Source organism: Halichoerus grypus, chromosome 4, assembly GCF_964656455.1.
Source record: "Halichoerus grypus chromosome 4, mHalGry1.hap1.1, whole genome shotgun sequence".
Taxonomy (NCBI): Eukaryota; Metazoa; Chordata; class Mammalia; order Carnivora; family Phocidae; genus Halichoerus; species Halichoerus grypus.
In genome coordinates, this window is record NC_135715.1 from 165,113,064 (window position 1) to 165,131,946 (window position 18,883).

At 39.0% G+C, this 18,883-nt stretch overlaps 1 protein-coding gene across 1 annotated transcript in view; it reads left to right on the top strand.

Moving 5' to 3' along the window:
• The window catches only part of ADAM23 (ADAM metallopeptidase domain 23), a 174,106-nt gene that overhangs the window by 78,813 nt on the left and 76,410 nt on the right, over window positions 1–18,883 (top strand). Inside the window, exons 4-6 of the mRNA XM_036107978.2 lie at window positions 7,050–7,113; window positions 17,690–17,772; window positions 18,816–18,879. Coding sequence (XP_035963871.1) covers window positions 7,050–7,113; window positions 17,690–17,772; window positions 18,816–18,879 — 211 coding nt within the window. The remainder of the gene's footprint in view (window positions 1–7,049; window positions 7,114–17,689; window positions 17,773–18,815; window positions 18,880–18,883) is intronic.

The following is an 18,883-nucleotide window of genomic DNA, read 5'->3' on the forward strand; positions in this document are numbered from 1 at the left end:
TTCCCAGCAGTAATGTGTGGAGTGCTCGTTTTTCTGACTTTTGCCAGCTCTGGCTGTTATTATTCATTTTTACTTTCTAAACCGATGGGAAAAATTGGTCTCTTATGGTTGTTTTAATTTACAGCTCTTTTATACTAGTGCAATTGTACGTTTGTATGTAATTGAGGACCCTTAGTATTTCTTGTTTTCTTTTTCCATGAACTGCATTTTGCGCATTCTGTTTTGCTAATTGCCTGCCCACATCCTTTGCCCATTTTCTATTGAATTGTTTATCTGTTTTTACTTGGTTTTAATTTTGGCTCCTTATGTTAAGGATGGCAACCCTTTGTTTTTCATATATTTTGCAAATGTTTTTTCTTAGTTTCTCTTGAAATTTTGTGTATTGTATTTTTTAACTCGTGGAAGTTTAAAATTTTTTTTATAGTCTTATCTGTTGTTTATAATTTCTGGGCTTAATATCGTGCTTAAAAAGGCCTCTTCTTCCTAACATTCAGCTGTATTTTTATAGCTTTATTTTAAAAAATATAAATCTTTAATGTATATATTTTTAGTTTGGTGTAAGATATGATTAGGGATCTAAGCTTCCCAAAATGTTAAGTCACTTGTCCTGTACATATTTATTCTTTATTCTCTTTCTTACCAATTTAAAATGCCATTATTTTCATATATAAAGTTTTTGGTATGAACGTGAATTTCTTTTCTGTTCTTTTCATTTCTTTTCTTTTATGTTCTCCCCTTTGGGCCATTTGTCTAATCAGGTCGTGCTCTGTATCTTGGTTATTATAATAGTATATTATAATAGTAATATAAATTAATAGTAATATCCTATTGTAACTCCTTTTTTAAGAAAAATGTTTGGGTAGACATAAGCATTTGTTCTTTAAGATGAACTTTGGAATAATTTTGTCAATTAATAAAAATTTGCTGGATCTTGCTTGGAATTAATATTAAAGTTATAGGGTATATGTACATCTATGCATATGTATATATATGAAATTCCTTTCTGTTTTTGTCATTATTGGTAGAAACTTCTCCCCTAAACTATTTCTAGGTGGTTTTTGCTGGTGCACATAAAAAAAAATTTTTTTTTTTGCATATTTATCTTGTAACCAGCTACCTTATTTAATGCTTATTATTTCTGTTAGATTTTCCATTAGTTTCTTTTTTATTCTTTTGACTATTTCATGCATACTTAGAAAGAATGGAACACTTTGTAAACATATGTGCAGTTTTTCTGATAAACTGAAAAATGGAAGAAGCAGGGAGTTCTTATCCTAGGACATGGCAAGAATTGGACTTGAAGGAGAGCTGTCTGTCCTGGACAAGGTTATAGGAAGGCAAGGTGGATCACAGATCCATATCCATTCTCTACGATTTTGCTGTGTGTTTAATAGCTGTAAAAAAGAAATGTTGGGAATGTCGGAAGAGAACCCGCATTGGCAATATTCAACACACTCTAATATTCATTACTAGCTTAAATTTGTGCATCAAAGCATTTCAGGTATGTGTAATTGTGTTCAAAAGGCATGGTGTTTTTATTTGGATTCCATTTTCCCTGTGTTTAAAAATCTTTTTTGTTTCACGATGTATGGGGGTAAAACCACATATGTGAGAATACCTGGGACTCTGTTATGGAGGAATCTCAGAATTACTGGTATATACTTGCAGAGATATTGGCAGCCACTTCATACGGTTTGACTTCAAGCCAAGGAGGAAAAATTGAACATCTTTCATTTTTATTTAATTAAAAATCTCTGTTGATACCACCTCCTCAGAAGGGAACTCTTAATTGGCTACCCTCATTGGCTGATCAAGCCAGCTTGGGTGGTGGTCATCAGCTTTTACATCTCAAGTTCATTCCTCCTTTCTCTTCTAGCTCCTCCTTTGTCTACTTCCCTGTCTATTAACTTGCAGCCCTGCCTGTGTTCCCTGTTATATTAGACTAGGGTGTTACTAGTATGGTGCATAGGGCCATCACCTATGAGATGCAAGAGCTCCTCCACATTAAAATTTTGGCTGCAACCTCTTATGTGATTTAGGAACTCATTAAATTCCTGTTGTGACCCTCAAAGAGGTTTACACCCTCCATCCTGCTCTGCTAGGAGTGTTCTCCACCTGCAGCTCTCCTCCTATGAAATATGCCCACATTCCCAGCCCTCGCCTAGCAGGCTGTCTTTGTTTGACTTAACACAAAGCTTCTATTCAATCTGTAATTACTTTTACCCACTTAACATATCATTTCTACTCTTTGAAATTCCAACCTCTTCATGCCTACAATCCTTTAGCACAGCTTAAAAGTCTTATTGTATTGTTTACATTCAAAGGATTATATATTTTCTAGCTGAAACACTTGGGGTATAAAAATTATTTTAGGTGGGATGATTAATTTTTTCCTCAACCCTGAGAAAAGTGGCTATTGAAAAATCATTTGACTTTTAAGCCTATTGTTTTCAAAAAAGGAAAGCAACATAAGGACAGAGGATAATTATAAGGTTACAAACTTATGCTTGTATGAATGTACTGAGTTTAAATTCTATGTCTCTCTTCATTACAAGTTATAGTAATTATTTGATGAATTAAAAATATGTATGTGTATAAAAGGAGAAAAGAGAACCTTCGAGTGTAAAGAGGGAACAGGCATGGTGCTTCATTGTACAATGCTATTATGCTCAAAGCCCCATGAAGTTGCTCATCTCCATAGTGACCAGTGTTTATTAAATGAATGAATGAGACCTGGTGGAGAGGGCAGCAGGAGACTTCTCGGGTAAATCTGTCAGGGGCCACTGGGCATGATCAGGGCTTGCAATATTGAGAAGCTAAGCCCTGTCAAACAGAAGATAATCAGATGAGTGAATATACATTGTGAAAGTAGACATTAGTGGCAGTCTTGTTTCTCTACACACAATTTTTTACTCTTTGTTCACATAAATGTTGACTTCTGTTCTAATCCCAGTTTTGAACACATATGGAAGTAACTTAAGGATTTTACTATTTTACTACTGAGGACTGAATTAAAATATTTGTGCTACTGTTCACTTAAGAAGGAAGACCTCGCGTGACAAGAAGCATGGCTAGTCGAGACCTGACAAGTCCAGTGTACTGCAGTGAATGTGGATTTGTAGCTTCCTGGCTTCCACATCTCTGACTGCTGACTCGTCTCCCACTATCTACCTCCTGATGTTATGCACTCAGAGAGAGAACCCAAGGACACTACCCAAGGTTGTCCTAAAATGGTGGCCATATAAACATAATCACAGAGGCCAAAAGCAACTGGAAAAGGAGACATACTCACAGACTGCTTGCTTAGTAGCATCTCAGCTTTAGGATACTTTTCATTTCATAGACTAGCCTGACTTTCCATATAGAACTTGATGTACGTACCTAAAATTTGACTTTAAGGTAGGGTAATCATATGTCCCAGACCTTCTTGGTTTACATCTGTTGTCCTGGCATAATTACTAACGTGCCTCTTTGCACTCCCCAAAATGTCCTGATTTGGATGATAAATTATATGACCATCCAGTTGGTAAGCCTTGGTGCTTGCTACTATTCTTCTCGACTTTTCCCTAGATCTACTGATGAAGGAATGCCCTGTTGGCCTCTAGGTCCTTTTTGAAGAGCTCATTCTGCTCCCAGCAACTCACACAATTTTTTAATCAGGGGTATAAACTGTGAGGGTTCGACACATTTCAGTGTCGTTCAATTTCAGTGAACATAGATTTCAGACCTGGGCTTCTAGAGACTGATAGTTTGACTTTTTTTTATAAGGAAGTAAATGACTTTGAACTCATGTAGACCAGATGGTTTTCTTGTGCTCCAGCATTTGTCTTTCCTAGCATTTCCCTCGAAGCCCAAGGCCCTGAACTTTACCTAATCAAACAATTTAATTTGCTTGATTAGCCTGCTCAGCCTTTCATGACAGGGTTACCCAAAAGAAAGCATATGATTCTTTCTTTAAAGTAAGGGATTCAAGTTATTTAAAAAAACAAAACAAAACCCTAGGAGTCATCCACCTTTTTTGGTTAATAAGATTTTTAGGCAGAAGGGATTTCTAGTAAGTAACTTTTCCCAGTTCCTAGGATGCTTGGCTTCTCCATAATGAGCCTAAGTGGAAGATATAAACCTTTGGGAGTTTTGATCACTTGGCTATTCATGGGCCTACTTTCGTTAGACACAGAAATCTCAAACTTGAGGACTCTAACAAATATATATATATTTATGTAGGAAAAATCTCCCCAAGGCATATTTCTCTCTTTGTGTCAATTTCCAATGCTTAGATCTTGTAGCAGCTTTCTTCGTACATTTGCTGATGATTCTGAAATTCTTTGAACATTACATTTCTAAATTTTTCTTTGTGATAGATCTTGGAATTAGGATAGTTGAAACCATGTTTCAGTAATAAAGATAAAATCTGAGATTTAACACTATAGAATTTTATCTCTTACCCACCTTATGGTCCAATACAAGTTGAGTGGTTTTCCTGGGAAGCTCTTCTCCAGATCATGATGTAGGAACTTAGGCTGCACCCATCTTGTATCCATGCCATCTGGGGCACGGGGCTTCCAGAGTTGCCATGGAGGAGAGCTTGCATAATCATGCATGGAGTATAATAACCACACTAGAGGGGTAGACATCACTTCCCACCATATCTTATGAGCCAAAATTCAATCTCTCAGCCTTAACCTCACTGCTAGAGAAGCTTTGAAATGTGGTCTTACTGTGCTAGGAAGGGGAAAGTGAAATGGGATATGGTGGCCACATAGCATCATTTCTGCCACAGCTCCCTTCATTGGTTTGATTCTTGGCTCACTTGCCATGTTTTAATGGTCTTACCGTTCTCCTGCTCTCAGAGTTCAGCATCTTCAAAGTGTTTACCCTTGTTCTTCATATTTGAGTAAAATCACATTCAGTCTGACTCTAGAATTCATGTTCTTTTCACTTCCTCAGTGGTACAGATTCACCATGAAGGTGCAGAGTGAGGGTGTTCAAGAGAATTTCCTTACTCCAGTTCTTACTCTCTCTTCCACCTTGCTGTGAACTTCCATCCTACAGTGACCTTTATCCGATTTGGCGATTAATGATTAGAATGCTATTATATGCCCTTGTCATCACAAGCAAGTAAATTTGTTTTCAACTCTTAGACATGCTCCAGTGATTGTGTGGTTGAGAATTTTGAAAATAATGAATTACCTGTAGAGAGAGGTAAGTAGAAGGTAGTTAGTAAAACCTCTCTCTGCCTTGGTGTTATGGAAGCGTTCCTCAGAGAAATGTTACCATCAATAGCCCTGTTTATGTATATTCACAATGCTAGTCGCTGACTTAATGAACTAGATATGAAAGAAGTTTCTGCACCCTGTCAGGTATTTTCAAGTACACAGAATCAAGAATTGTTGTTACTTTGACTATTAACTTTGATTTTTAAAAGGGAATGAGTAGATGTACCATTATTTAGTTTCAAATGTAGAAACATCGGGTGCCTGGGTGGCTCAGTCGTTAAGCGTCTGCCTTCGGCTCAGGTCATGATCCCAGGGTCCTGGGATCGAGCCCCACATCGGGCTCCCTGCTCCACGGGAAGCCTGCTTCTCCCTCTCCCACTCCCCCTGCTTGTGTTCCCTCTCTCGCTGTGTCTCTCTCTGTCAAATAAATAAATAAAAATTAAAAAAAAAAAAAAAAAACAAATGTAGAAACATGAGTAGATACACATTTGATTAGTAATTTCTTTTTATTTTTAAGATTTTATTTATTTATTTATTCAACAGAGAGATGAATAAATGTCAAGATTTCCTAACAGGAAAACCTACACTTAGGCAGAACTAGAGAAAGTAAAATGTCAGAGCAGGAAGGCCCACATCTGGCTCATACATAGTAGAACCTACTTTTGTCCTCCTCTTATCGTTAGGGTGAAATGAGTTAACCTCTTTCTAGTCCCTAGCACAGCGCCTAGGACCTAGTGAGTGTTCAGCACATGGGACTTACCATTTGTCATCATTATTTCTAGTGGCAGAGCCCAAAGAGGAACCCAGATGCCCTAATAGTTGCCTGCTCTTTTCCGAGGCACATAGTTTGCATTCCCCACATTGTATAGGGAGAAATGTGTTTGGAGAAATTGAATTAAAATAAAAGCGGTGGCAGCCTCATTCTCATTGCTGAGCACGGACTTGGTGCTGAGTTCTGGGCTACGCATGGTGTGCGCTTTCATGTAACCTCCAACATCCCATGAGATTCAGACTCTCTATCGCCTTCGTTTGACTCAAGTAAAGGCTGAGCTGGGGAACTGGCCTGTGGTCACAGCACAAATAAGGGGCTGCTTTAGGCTTTAAATCCAACTTTGTCTGACTTCAAAGTCTTTATTGTTAACTGTTATTTTATTCCAGGGGTTGGCAAACTATGGCCCACAGGCCAAACCGAGCATACCTGGTTTTGCATAGTCCTCAGGCTAAGAGTATTTTTTACATTTTTAAATGGTTGAAGAAATTGAAGAAGAAAAAATGTCCTGACACAGGACGATTAGGTGAAATTGAAATCTCAGTGTCCATAAATGAAGTCTTACTGGAACACGGCTACGCTCATTTGTTTATATTGCCTGTGTCTGTGTCTAGAATTGAGTAGTCGTGGCAGAGTCCACGTGGCCCGAAAAGCCTAAAATATTTACTCTCTGGCCTTTATTCTATACTTTTCCTCAGTGATTATGTTTTTGAGATTCCAGTTATTTAGAACATAATTTTGGGATTTTTATAAGGTCTGTCTCCTCCTGTTACCTGCCTTTTCTGTTTGTTCCATATTAATTAACCTATCAGTCAAATGATGCATAGTGTGTATAAAGAGTTCACCCTTATAGTATCTATATTTTGTCTTTTTTTTTAAACAGAGTGAGGAATGATTTGTTACTGGAGAACGTCCGAGGCTTTTGATGAAAACCTGTTCGTACTTGCCGTGGAGGGTGGCTCTTTGTGGTCTACACGCCCCTCGTAGCCATCTCCTGAGCTGATTATTTTTAAACCTCTAAGTGTCTTGGATGCAGAAATCACTCTATTTTCTTTCCCTTGTAGTGGTTTGCTGTCTTCTGATTATGTGGAGATCCACTACGAAAATGGGAAGCCACAGCACTCTAAGGTACAGTTAAGAACATACGGAAATCCTGCAGCATAAACATGCTTGCCCATAGAACTGTTCATCGCACGCTGCATTGTTTGATGTCTCTCTCAATAAAATGAGCTGTTCTCTTGTACAACAGTGCTATTTTTAAATTTAAAATAAGTTTAGGAGAAACTTATTAAAACTTATAAATGTTCAAGATAGCATTAGAGATTCTGTATATTCAGGTCAATAAAGAAATGTTTATTGTTTTGGTTATACATACAGTATCTTCTGGAAATGAATGATATAAAGAGCTATACAGCTCCATAGCAATACCTTCAAGTAGTAGATCACCAGCTCATGGTCACAGTCTGAATGATGAGCCTAGAATGGCTGTTTAGTCCAAGAGACTTTGGTGCCTGAGAAGGGCAGAGGACAGGTAGGGGAAGGGAGATTCAGGGAACACTGTCCTTAATCTTCACAAGATATTATTATTTCTGTTGTGCAAAGGAAGGAAGAAATTGAGGCAAAGAGGGGGCAGATAAACTTACCCAAGGCCACCATGGATTGTCATTGAAAGCTTATTGGGTACTCGATTTCCTTCAGTGGAGATTAACTATTCCTTTAATGGAGTGTCAGTAAGGAGCAAGTGGGTTTAGATGCAAATAAGATTATTTGCGTGTAAGGAAGACAGTGATCTCTACCAGTCAGGATGAAAATCCTGGGGATGGCTACATTCAGAGACTGATTTGTGGCAAGTCCACAGAGTACCACTGAACCTAAGCTGTGTCCACGGAGCAGATACCACGGGCACAGGAGAGGAAACAGGGAAACAAAATGCAATGGGAAACTTTGGATTTTTTTTCTACGTTGCTAACGAGTATTGGCACAGAAGTGGGCCTTTCCTGTGTGGGCTTGCTGGGTTGTGTAGCACAGAGAACTAGGTTTTTTCAGTGTGATAGCTTCTCACCAGATATTTATGGGTGGCCTTCACTGTAAATACTGCCCAGGGGGTTATGGAATTTCTCAGGATTTATAACTGTCCAATTAACAGTGGGCACATTTGTAATTTGATGCGTGTTTTAAGCCTTTGAATTTTATGCCACAGATTAAGAACTTCCAGTTATTATTCTTATTGTTCTGTCAGTTCTTGCCTCAGGCTGCATCTTGGGGGTTGTTGAAGCTCCCGAAAAGTGAATGCTGTGGAAAGCGAGCAGAAATGCTAAATCAAGCACGGGAACGGTGCTTTCTGGCATTTGTACAAACCAAAGCTTCCGTCAGCTGCGCCAGAGCCCTGAGCGCTGCGGATGCTGAATCATGAGTCTGGAGTAGAGAAGATTGCACGAGAACTTTATAGACTTAGCAAAGGAGCCACATTTGCAGGCCACAGTAACCTGAGTCAAACGTCTCACTAACAAGTTCAGTCAGTTTTTTTTTTTTTTAGAAGCAGAATAGCTAATTGGCCTCCAGAGGTCATTTGAGGTCCCAGAAGGAGACCTTACCAATAAGGCACATCAAAACTCCTATCAGTTACAACTAGAATTTAAAACAAAGGGTATTTCAGCTGTGGCAAAGGAAGTGTTTATTGCACTTTGTTTTTGTGTTCATTGCTTTTCTCTTATTGATGCCTCATTTTCTCCAAACAGATCGTATACCCAAACTTACTGCTTCCTATATAATGAGTTAATGGTAACAGTCTGTTTTTTGTGTCTGTATTTATATATACACCCCCCAAAACCAAGATGACATGGTGCACAGTATGTTGAAGCAGAATTTTTTTTAACCTAATAACATTATGAACATTTTAACATGTATTAAATAATCTTCTAAACTTTTATTTCTAAAACTGTGTAATATTCTTTCCTATTCATTTGCTATAATTTATTTAAAAATCCCATAGCAATAGACATTAGATTGCTTCCAATCTTTTACTATACAAATAATTTGTAAGGAAAGGCCTTCCTGATACATTTTTGAAAAGATTTTATTTATTTATTTATTTATTTATTTATTTATTTATTTGAGAGAGAGAGAGAGAGAGAGAGAGTGGGGAGGGGCAGAGAGAGAAGGAGAGAGAGAATCCGAAGCAAACTCCACAGAGCTGATGCGGGGCTTGATCTCATGACCCCGAGATCATGGCCTGAGCTGAAACCAAAAGTGAGACACCCAACCACCTGAGCCACCTGGGCACCCCTCCTGACGCATTTTGAACCCATCTTTAATAATTGCTTAAGGATTAATTCTGAGAATGGGATTTTCTGGGTCAAAGCATTGGTACCTTTCTTTAAAGTCTTTTACATACATATTGATAGTTTTTCTTTCTGAAAGTTTATTTAGATCCACACTCTTCCTACCATTACATACGTATTTTGTAAAACTTTTTTTTTTTAAACTTCAGATTGCCTTCCATGTTAAGAAGATCTTTGTACGGAGTACCAGTGAAGGAAATTAACATGGGAGGATGGTTAGGTTAATTAAACCTGGTTCAACTCAGTGTGCAACCTTTCTTGCAAAGATTTCACACTGTTTAGACAAAAGTACATGCACACACACCCTGTTATTCACTAGAGATGAAAAGAATTACGCCAAGCCTATTTGGCTTCAACTTTTAAGTGCAGACATTTAAAATATCCCAAGAATTAGTTTCAAACAGAATGATGAATCCACACTTTGAAGGAGCTTGTCAAGGTTTTCCCACTTCATCACCACCAAGCCCCTACCTAGTTCCCACTTCTTGCCAAGAAAGGGCAGTGTCTTAGGCTTTTATTTTTATTGGATGAAAGTGGGTTAAAGGGACTTCTTTTCCTTGTGAAGCTAAGATAGGAACTGGAGGGGTCAACGAGTTAAGTAATCAATATAGAATAGGTGTCAGGTATCAGTGAAAGAGTATGGAAGCACTTTTGTTCTGCATTCGACAGAGCAATTGCTTTTGTTAGAGTTCCTACACAGCATATGATAAAACAACTTTGGTGACTTGTTGATTGACTTTGTTGATGAAACTATTAAAAACGAGTTAATTTTTGGTGTTTTAGTTCTTGCATAAGTGAACTAGGTATCAACACGACAGTGTAAAAGTCCTTTTCAACTTTAACATATTTCTATTAAATTCCTTTTAGGCGAACCAGTAACTTTGAGTGCTTACTAATATTTTGGTTTCAATTGTGCTTAGGAAAAGAAGTATCAGCTGGCCAGCAATGGAAAACTGAACAGATAGATGCTATGCTCCCATCCCCACTTCCCTCTACTTTATTACTCTTTATCATTATTGGGCGGGGAAAATGCCCTTTCCTAGCTCTGTTTACTCACCCTGGCTTCTTCCTGTCCCCTTGCTCACTCCCGCTCCGGGAAGGAAGAGCCACTTAACTGATGGGAAGGAGTTGGGTATGTCTGTGTTGTTCTTATTCCCTTCTTTTATGGGATCCACCTCCTACAGGCAGAGCACGTTCTCTGTACTTTTCCACACTCTAAGTTGCACAGTAGCAGCCTGCTGTGTGTGTGTTGTTGGTGGGGGTTTCTTGTTCCATGTTGTCTATCCCCGGGTGGGTAAGTCTAGCCAACTCAGGGTGTGGCATTAGCAGGCCTACTGATTCTCAGCTGACCCTCTCCTCTGGTATAGCACTAGCAAAAATGAAGGTGGCACTTTGATCTGTTTCAGTCCTGGGTCACTCTCTCATTTGGTTTTAAACTTGTGTGGCTACCACCTCACACGCTCAAGGATGCCTATGATCTGAACGATGGACAGTAGTATGTGCTGGTGAGGATGTGGAGAAGTAGAACCCTCACAGACTTCTGGTGGGAATGTAAAATGGTGGAGCTGCTTTGGAAGACACTTGGGCAGTTCCTCAAAAAGTTAAGCATACAGTTACCTTATGACCCAGGTGTTCTACTCCTGGGTAGATATCCAACATATGTTTAAGCAAAAACTTGTACATAGATGTTCACAGCAGCATTATTCATAATTATCAAAAAAGTGGAAACAACCCAAATGGCCATCAATTGATGAATAAATAAGATGTGATATATCCACACAGGGGAATATTATTCAGTCATAACAAGTAAGGAAGTACTAATGCATGGTACAACATGGATAAATCTTTCAACATTATGCTAAGTCAAAGAAGCCAGTCACAAAGGTCCATATATTGTATGATTCCATTTGTTGAAAATGTCCAGAATAGGCAAATACATGAAGACCAAAGCAGGGTACGGTTTGGTTGCCAGGGGCTGGGGGTGAGGAGGAGTGGGAAATGACTGCTCATGGCTGCAGGTTTCCTTTTGAGGTGATGAAAGCATGCTGGAATTAGTGGTGATTGTAGCACACCCCCGTGAGTAGACTAAAAACCACTGCATTACACTCTTGACAAGGGTGAATTTTATGGCTTGTCACTTATATCTTAAAGGAAAAATAAGCCCTCAGGTGGGTTTATTTACCCACCTTCTCAACAAACATGAATCCTTTGCTCCTTTCAGACTGGTCTTGTCACTCAGGCTCATGAATAAGTCATTTGTATTCGTTAAACAGATAACTGATTCAGCTTACTATGATCTAGTCCCTGTTCTAGGTACTGGGTGTACATCAATGAACCAAGCAGATAAAAATCCCTGTCTTTGTTCTTTGCCTTATCACTGTAATCACATCACTCTCCTAGAAGTTTTCTTACTTTTTTTTTTTTTAAATCGAATCATCACCATGGCTCAGTTCAAGCTCACTCCTTCCGTGAACTGTTCTTGGCAGGGATTGCTGTTGGAGGAAATGGGCCTCTGTGGGCATGGCTCCTGGCTGGGAAATTAAAAAAAAAAAAAAAAAAAAAAAAATCAAGAGAGCAGACAACACTGGCTCCTCACAAAGCTATTTTAAGTTTGAATAGGATAATTTTGTAAGAACTATTAAAAATTTATATAGCATTGGTACAGCTAAACTGTTCTAATACTTGAACATTTTTTTCCTATTGAGTTTAATGAAGGTAAATAATTAAACTGGTGTTGGGGTCTCAAGTTCCCTGATTCTTTGATATATTTTTTCATTTCCTTATGCTGCAGTATTCAAATTCAGGTATATGTGTCCGGTTAAAGAGATCTTTTTCTCTTTTGCTATCAGCCCACTGATGTATTAAATAGATTAATAGACCCTGATGATTGAAAAGTTTGAATTTAAAGATATGCATGTAAAATAATCATTTGAATATAGTGTCCTATTTTATTATTATATTCAGGAGCTGGAATATCAAAATATACATACACATTTGTGAGCTAAGACCTGCGTAGTTTCAAATGTTTATCCAGATGTTCAGGAGTTTATGAGACTTTTTTTTTTTTTTTTAAAGATTTATCTATTTATTTGAGAGAGAGAGGGCTAGAGGGAGGGAAAGGGCAGAGGGAGAGAGTCTTTTTTTAAATTAACATGTATTATTTGTTTCAGGGGTACAGGTCTGTGATTCATCAGTCTTACATAGTTCACAGTGCTCACCATAGCACATACCTTCCCCAGTATCCATCACCCAGCCACCCCATCCCTCCCGCCCCCCTCCACTCCAGCAACCTTTAGTTTGTTTCCTGAGATTAAGAGTCCCTTATGGTTTGTCTCCCTCTCTGGTTTTGTCTTGTTTCATTTTTCCCTCCCTTCCCCTGTGATCCTCTGTCTTGTTTCTCAAATTCCTCATATCAGTGAGATCATATGATACTTGTCTTTCTCTGATTGACTTATTTCGCTTAGCATAATACCCTCTAGTTCCATCCATGTCGTTGCAAATGGCAAGATTTCGTGGGGTTTTTTTTTTTGATGGCCGCATAATATTCCATTATATATATATATATATATATATATATATATATATATATCACATCTTCTTTATCCATTCGCCTATTGATGGACATTTAGGCTCTTTCCATAGTTTGGCTATTGTGGACATTGCTGCTATAAACATTGGGGTGCATGTGCCCCTTTGGATCACTATATTTGTATCTTTGGGGTAAATACCCAGTCGTGCAATTGCTAGGTCGTAGGGTAGCTCTATTTTCAACTTTTTGAGGAACCTCCATACTGTTTTCCAGAGTGGCTGCACCGGCTTGCATTCCCACCAACAGTGTAGGAGGATTCCCCTTTCTCTGTGTCCTTGCCAACATCTGTCGTTTCCTGACTTGTTAATTTTAGCCATTCTGACTGGTGTGAGGTGGTATCTCATTGAGGTTTTGATTTGTATTTCCCTAATGCCAAGTGATGTTGAGCACTTTTTCGTGTGTCTGTTGGCCATTTGGATGTCTTCTTTGCAGAAATGTCTGTTCATGTCTTCTGCCCATTTCTTGATTGGATTATTTGTTCTTTGGGTGTTGAGGGGAGAGAGAGAGTGTCTTAAGCAGACTCCATGCTGAACATGGAGCCCAATGCAGAACTCGATCTCACAACTCTGAGATCATGACCTGAGCAGAAACCAAGAGTCGGATGCTTAACCAACTGTGCCACCCAGCTCCCCAAGAGTTTATGAGGGTTTCTTAAATGATGAAGAAAGTAAGAACTGACTGGTTGAACTTTACTGAAGAGAAAACGAGGTAATTAAACAGACACAAAGGTGGGGCAGTTGTAAAATAAATCATATTGAAACAGTAGGTTCTGTTTTCCAATAGGATGTATTTAAAGCAAGTGGAAAGAATCAAACTGTTTCTGTCATTCAATCGATAATACCAGGGAACCAAATCTGTTTTCCTCTTTAGGTCATTAGCACTGGACTCACAGAGCTGTTATCCCAAGCCACTTCTGATTAGGAAGTGTTTTCAAAGATGCACATTCAGTCAGGGTCCCATTATTTGCAGGAGTGGCCTGGTGGTTTCCAGCGGGGTTCTGAGCTCCACAACCTTGTGGAGCAGAGTTGCCATTATTTGAGCATCATCTGGCTTGTGGAGTGTTCGGATGTGAGGAAGTGGTAGGTTGGGGAGCATACTTACTAGGATTTTTAAGTTCCTTTGACTAGCCAAAAACTTCCGCTTATCGGATGCTCTATTTTGTTGCATTTAAATAACTCACTGACAGTTTCGAATCGAAAAACGCTGACACCTGTGTGGACACACACAGACTCCTGTCATGTGCTGAATGAGCCCCTTTTGTTCTCCTGCCTGCCAATTGCCTAGTCACAGATCTGTGATGCGCTCCTCAGTACTGATCGCGAAGTGGCTGGCCAGGGCTCTCAAACTGTCTGAGACCTTCCCCATTGGAGAAAGAAACACTAACTGGAGAGCCTGAAAACGTGTCATTCAGTTTGGCTTTCTGCTATCATTCGCAGAGCCTTTTCACACCTTGTCATTGTCTCCTTCTCTGTACAAGGAGGTAGTAGTTACTATGAGACAGCGAATGAGTGTTCAAGATGGTTAGATCCTTGGGTGGAAGGTACCCCCAGAGCTGACCCTCCAGTGTCACCACTCACAACGCCCTCTGGGAGGGGCCTCTCTGCACTGGTTCGCTCCTGTTATCCCTGTTACCCAAGAGGGAATGCCTCTTTTCAACTAGGATTTTTTGAATATGAAATACTTCAAGAGCTTACTTTGCAGTGGTATTTATAAAATGCTGCGTACACCTGGAGAGTTGCCAAATAGTATTTTTATGGTAATGCTTTCTTAAAAACTTGTTATAAATTTAGTAATAAGAAACTCAGAAAATCCTCTAATACTACCAGATACTAATACTAAATCAGAGCCTGCTGAATTCCTCATAGTGCTTAATATGACCACATAATCTAGATATTCAAGCTTTGTTATGATAATAGATGTCAGGGATTGCATGTTACCTCAAGTCTTATTTCAGGTTCAGAAAATATGGTGATTTACCTTCAAATATACAGAAAATTGAAAGAGTTCCTTCAGATAATATCCTACCTTAATTAAAACAACTAACAATGACCTTTATACTGAGAGAGCATCAATCTTCAGTTTCTAATGGGAATTAAAATGAAATCTAAGAAAGGACTTGGAAGTATTTTCTGGGAAAAAAATATTTTTAGGAAAATCTGGAAAATATAGCTTTTTTTAGAAAGGTCAAGTAAATATGACCATATTTGCTATGCACTAATAATCACCTGACTTAAGAGAACTTCTTGGTGTGATACAAAGTGCTAAATAACCAGTTTGATGGAATTTACAGTTACCTGTGGTTGTTTTTAGAACCATGTGAAGAGTCTGAAATTTAATTGCAGAATATTGACCTGGATTCACAAATTGCTGAGAGGCATGATACCATTTGTCCTTATAAGTTCTAGGGTTGGATATACAAATAAACCTTATGTTGCATACAAGTCAATATTTTTGTAAAAAATTGCCTTTTGAGAACCAAACCCCATACAAAAGCAACCTTTTACAAAATATTAACAAGGTTATAATACCAAATTTAGACAACCAGCACTGGAAATGTGTATTATAGTTTCTAAGAGGAAACAAACTGAATTGGTTGGGGAGTGGTCTTTGATATATGGGTAGACACCCTTATCACTGTAAATAACCTCTGAGGCTATTGTAATACAGTATAAGGAGCAGCGATCAAAATGACTGGAAATCATCAATGAAAAGTCAAAGTATGTTCAGTATATTCTATTTAAGAAAACAAATAGGAAGCTTCTGGGTAAACAGTGTGGATTCAATGCTTATATTTATCTCTATTCCCTCCCAATAACCTAGTCAAATACTAGTCAAAGAATAAAGAAGAATATAAACCCACAAGGACAAAGACAGGAGAAGAAAAGACTGCAGATGAGAGGTATTCATAAAATTTTAGGAGATAGAAAGCAAACGGATGGGGTTATCTGTCAGGTTTGAGCTTTTCCTGTTCTGCTAAGTTCCATTAGGGAAACCCAAGAAGCAAGCCGATTGAAGATCCAGGACTTGAGGGTACATGAAAACAGAGAGGTTGGTTCAAAGTCTACGTGGAGGGCTCTTACCTCCCTGATGCACTTCATACCCCATATAGCCAGGCAGCCATCCCTTCTCTACTCTGGTAGAAGAGCTCCATTTATAGAGAAAAATGGAAAGGAGGGAATTATCAGAGAAATAATAAAAGTTTCCTAGAACTGAAGTGTGTGCATTTTCTTAATTAAAAGGTTTGACCGAGTGCCCAGCACAGTGAATAAGCCAAGACCCACACCAAGGCATGTCTTGAGATTTCATGAAAATGGGGGTGAATAAAATTCCCTAAAGTCTTCTTGAAAGAGAAAAATTATATTTTATAGAAAATATCTAACATCAGAATAGCAGCCATTTCTCAGCAGCAACATTAGAAGCTGTGCACAATGGTGTTGAAATGCCGAGAGAAAATAATTTCTAATCTAGAATTCTCTACCCACCCAAATGGTTGATCTAGTGTGAAGATAGAAAAAGAAGTTTTTATATATGCAAGTTCTCACCAAATTCATCTTCCATGGTCACTTTTTCAAGAAAGTACCAGAAGATGTGTACCTTCAAAAAAGGGGAAGATGAGATCATGAATGGAGAAGATATGGGGTCTAGGATTCTGTGTAGAAGGGAGGCAGAAGAGTTCCCAGGATGACCCTAAACAGAACTCCTGGCTGGTGGCTCTGTGTCAGGCCCAGTGGGAGGCCAAAGGGGGACAATAGGGCTGTCTCCCAGAATAAAATACATGTGACAAATTACCTAGTATGTGTAGCCAGGATGTAGCAGTATAAATACTCCATTCAAAAATACATAGGTAAACAGCAAAAGAAACAGATAAAAGAGTTAAAAATGATTGTCATGGAGGTGAGGAGAGAGAGAGCGTGTTCACTGGTGCGTGAGCAGGGAGAGGGGCAGAGGGAGAGGGAGAGAATCCTCGAGCAGACTCCCGGCTGAGTGCGGAGCCCATCACGGGGATCTCACGACCCTGAGATCATGACCTGAGCAGAAAATAAGAGTAGGACGCTTAGCAGACCGAGCCACACGGGCACCCCTGTGTTTTTAAAATAGGCCTTATAGTTACTACTTGACTTTGAAAATTAAGTTCATATAATACTTCTAAGAAATTTTTAAAACGAATTTTAAAAGGTAGGGAAGCAAATAATAAGATTTTATGTAGTTTTCTATCGAACACAATTATTTTTTTCAAAGATTTTATTAATGTGAGAGAGATAACAAGAGAGAGCATGAGTGGGGGGAAGAGAGGGAGAAGCAGGCTCTCTGCTCAGCAGGGAGCCCAAACCAGGGCTGGATCCCAGGACACTGGGATCATGACCTGCGCCAAAAGCAGACACTTAACCGACTGAGCCACCCAGGTGCCCCTATCAAACACAGTTATTAACAACAAGAGCTCTGGGGTCTCCTCAGTTCAGTAGAAGACCTTATGCCATAGCAATATCTGGTAAGTAGCTACTCCCTTACATGTTTAAGAAAGGTATGTAAGTTGTATCAGTTACATTGGTGTCTAATTCCCGTTAATAGCTTTTTCTCCTTTATTAAATTTAATAACACAGCATCTTTATAGAAAAGCGGAAAAATGGCCTCGTGCCCTTTGAGATTTCACATCAACCAGGAGGCGTTTGTAGGACCCTCTTTGCAATTCTTTCTGGCTTATAGGAACATCTGTAAGAGTGAATGATGATCCAGAAAGCATCATTCATCAATGAAACCTTCCTCTGTGTTGTAGGGTGGAGAGCACTGTTACTACCACGGCAGCATCCGAGGTGTCAAGGACTCCAGGGCAGCTCTGTCGACCTGCAATGGACTTCAGTACGTGCGAGTCTCATGTGGGAGAGTGAACTTGCTTTCAGCTGTGCACTGTTTCCATCTTTTCTTTCCCAAATATTTGTTGTAGGGACTCTGCTGTGCCAGTCTCATGTTAGGGACTGGATATGGAGTCATGAACGAGGGCATAGTCTCCACTGTCTTAACATTTAGAGTCTGCAGGAGATTCAGAGATTAAACAAGTGATTACAGAGATTAATATTGAATTGCCATTTTGGTAGGAACTGTGAAGGGGAGGATCAGGGACTTACAGGGTGACCAAACCTAGTCTAGAAAGGTTTCCCAAAGGTATATGCCAGAGGACATAGCAGTCAGGTGGTATTGGCCACAGGAGGATGGGGGGGGGGCATGCAAAGAGAGGAGCTCATACATCGGCTTCAAGGCAGGCTCTAGAAAAACCTCTCTAAGCACCTTTTAGACCCAAATAGTAACCCTCCATGTAAAGATCTGGTTGTGGCCATGTGATGAGAAAGGATATTGAAAATCTTATCTTCCTATATATCTCAAAATTATATGCAACACAGAGTCATACTGCTTAATGGAAATTCACAATTGGCAGCCATAAATACGCTTCTGTTTGCCTTTTCAGAATCAGATGGTTTTAGATTATTCTCACGAGCAAAATACCTATTTTCTTATAGGTGATACTGGATTTGTGTAAGAAGAAATTTGTACTAGTTGGACATTGTCTTGGAATTATAACGTGACATACTGGAACTGTATGAATAGTCCTGTTCCAGATTCATCTTCTAATGTTTTCATTTTGTTTCAAAAATTAATTATAACATTTATAATTTATATGCTCGTGGTATACACTTTAACACCTTTTGTAGCTTATCTCTGTCTAATACAGTGCTGAGACCACAGTAGGATTCCATACAGATATATGAATTAGGTTTGGGGCAGTATAAAGATATTTGTTCAGATACACTGTTCATTTTTAAAGATGCAATGTGAAGCTCATTTGCTGGTTCTTGCTGTTTGCGGTATTTGTTAATTTCCTCCTGGTGCGGTTTCTTGTCTCGTAGTGGTATGTTTGAAGATAATACCTTTGTATATATGATAGAACCACTGGAGCTGATTCACGATGAGGTAA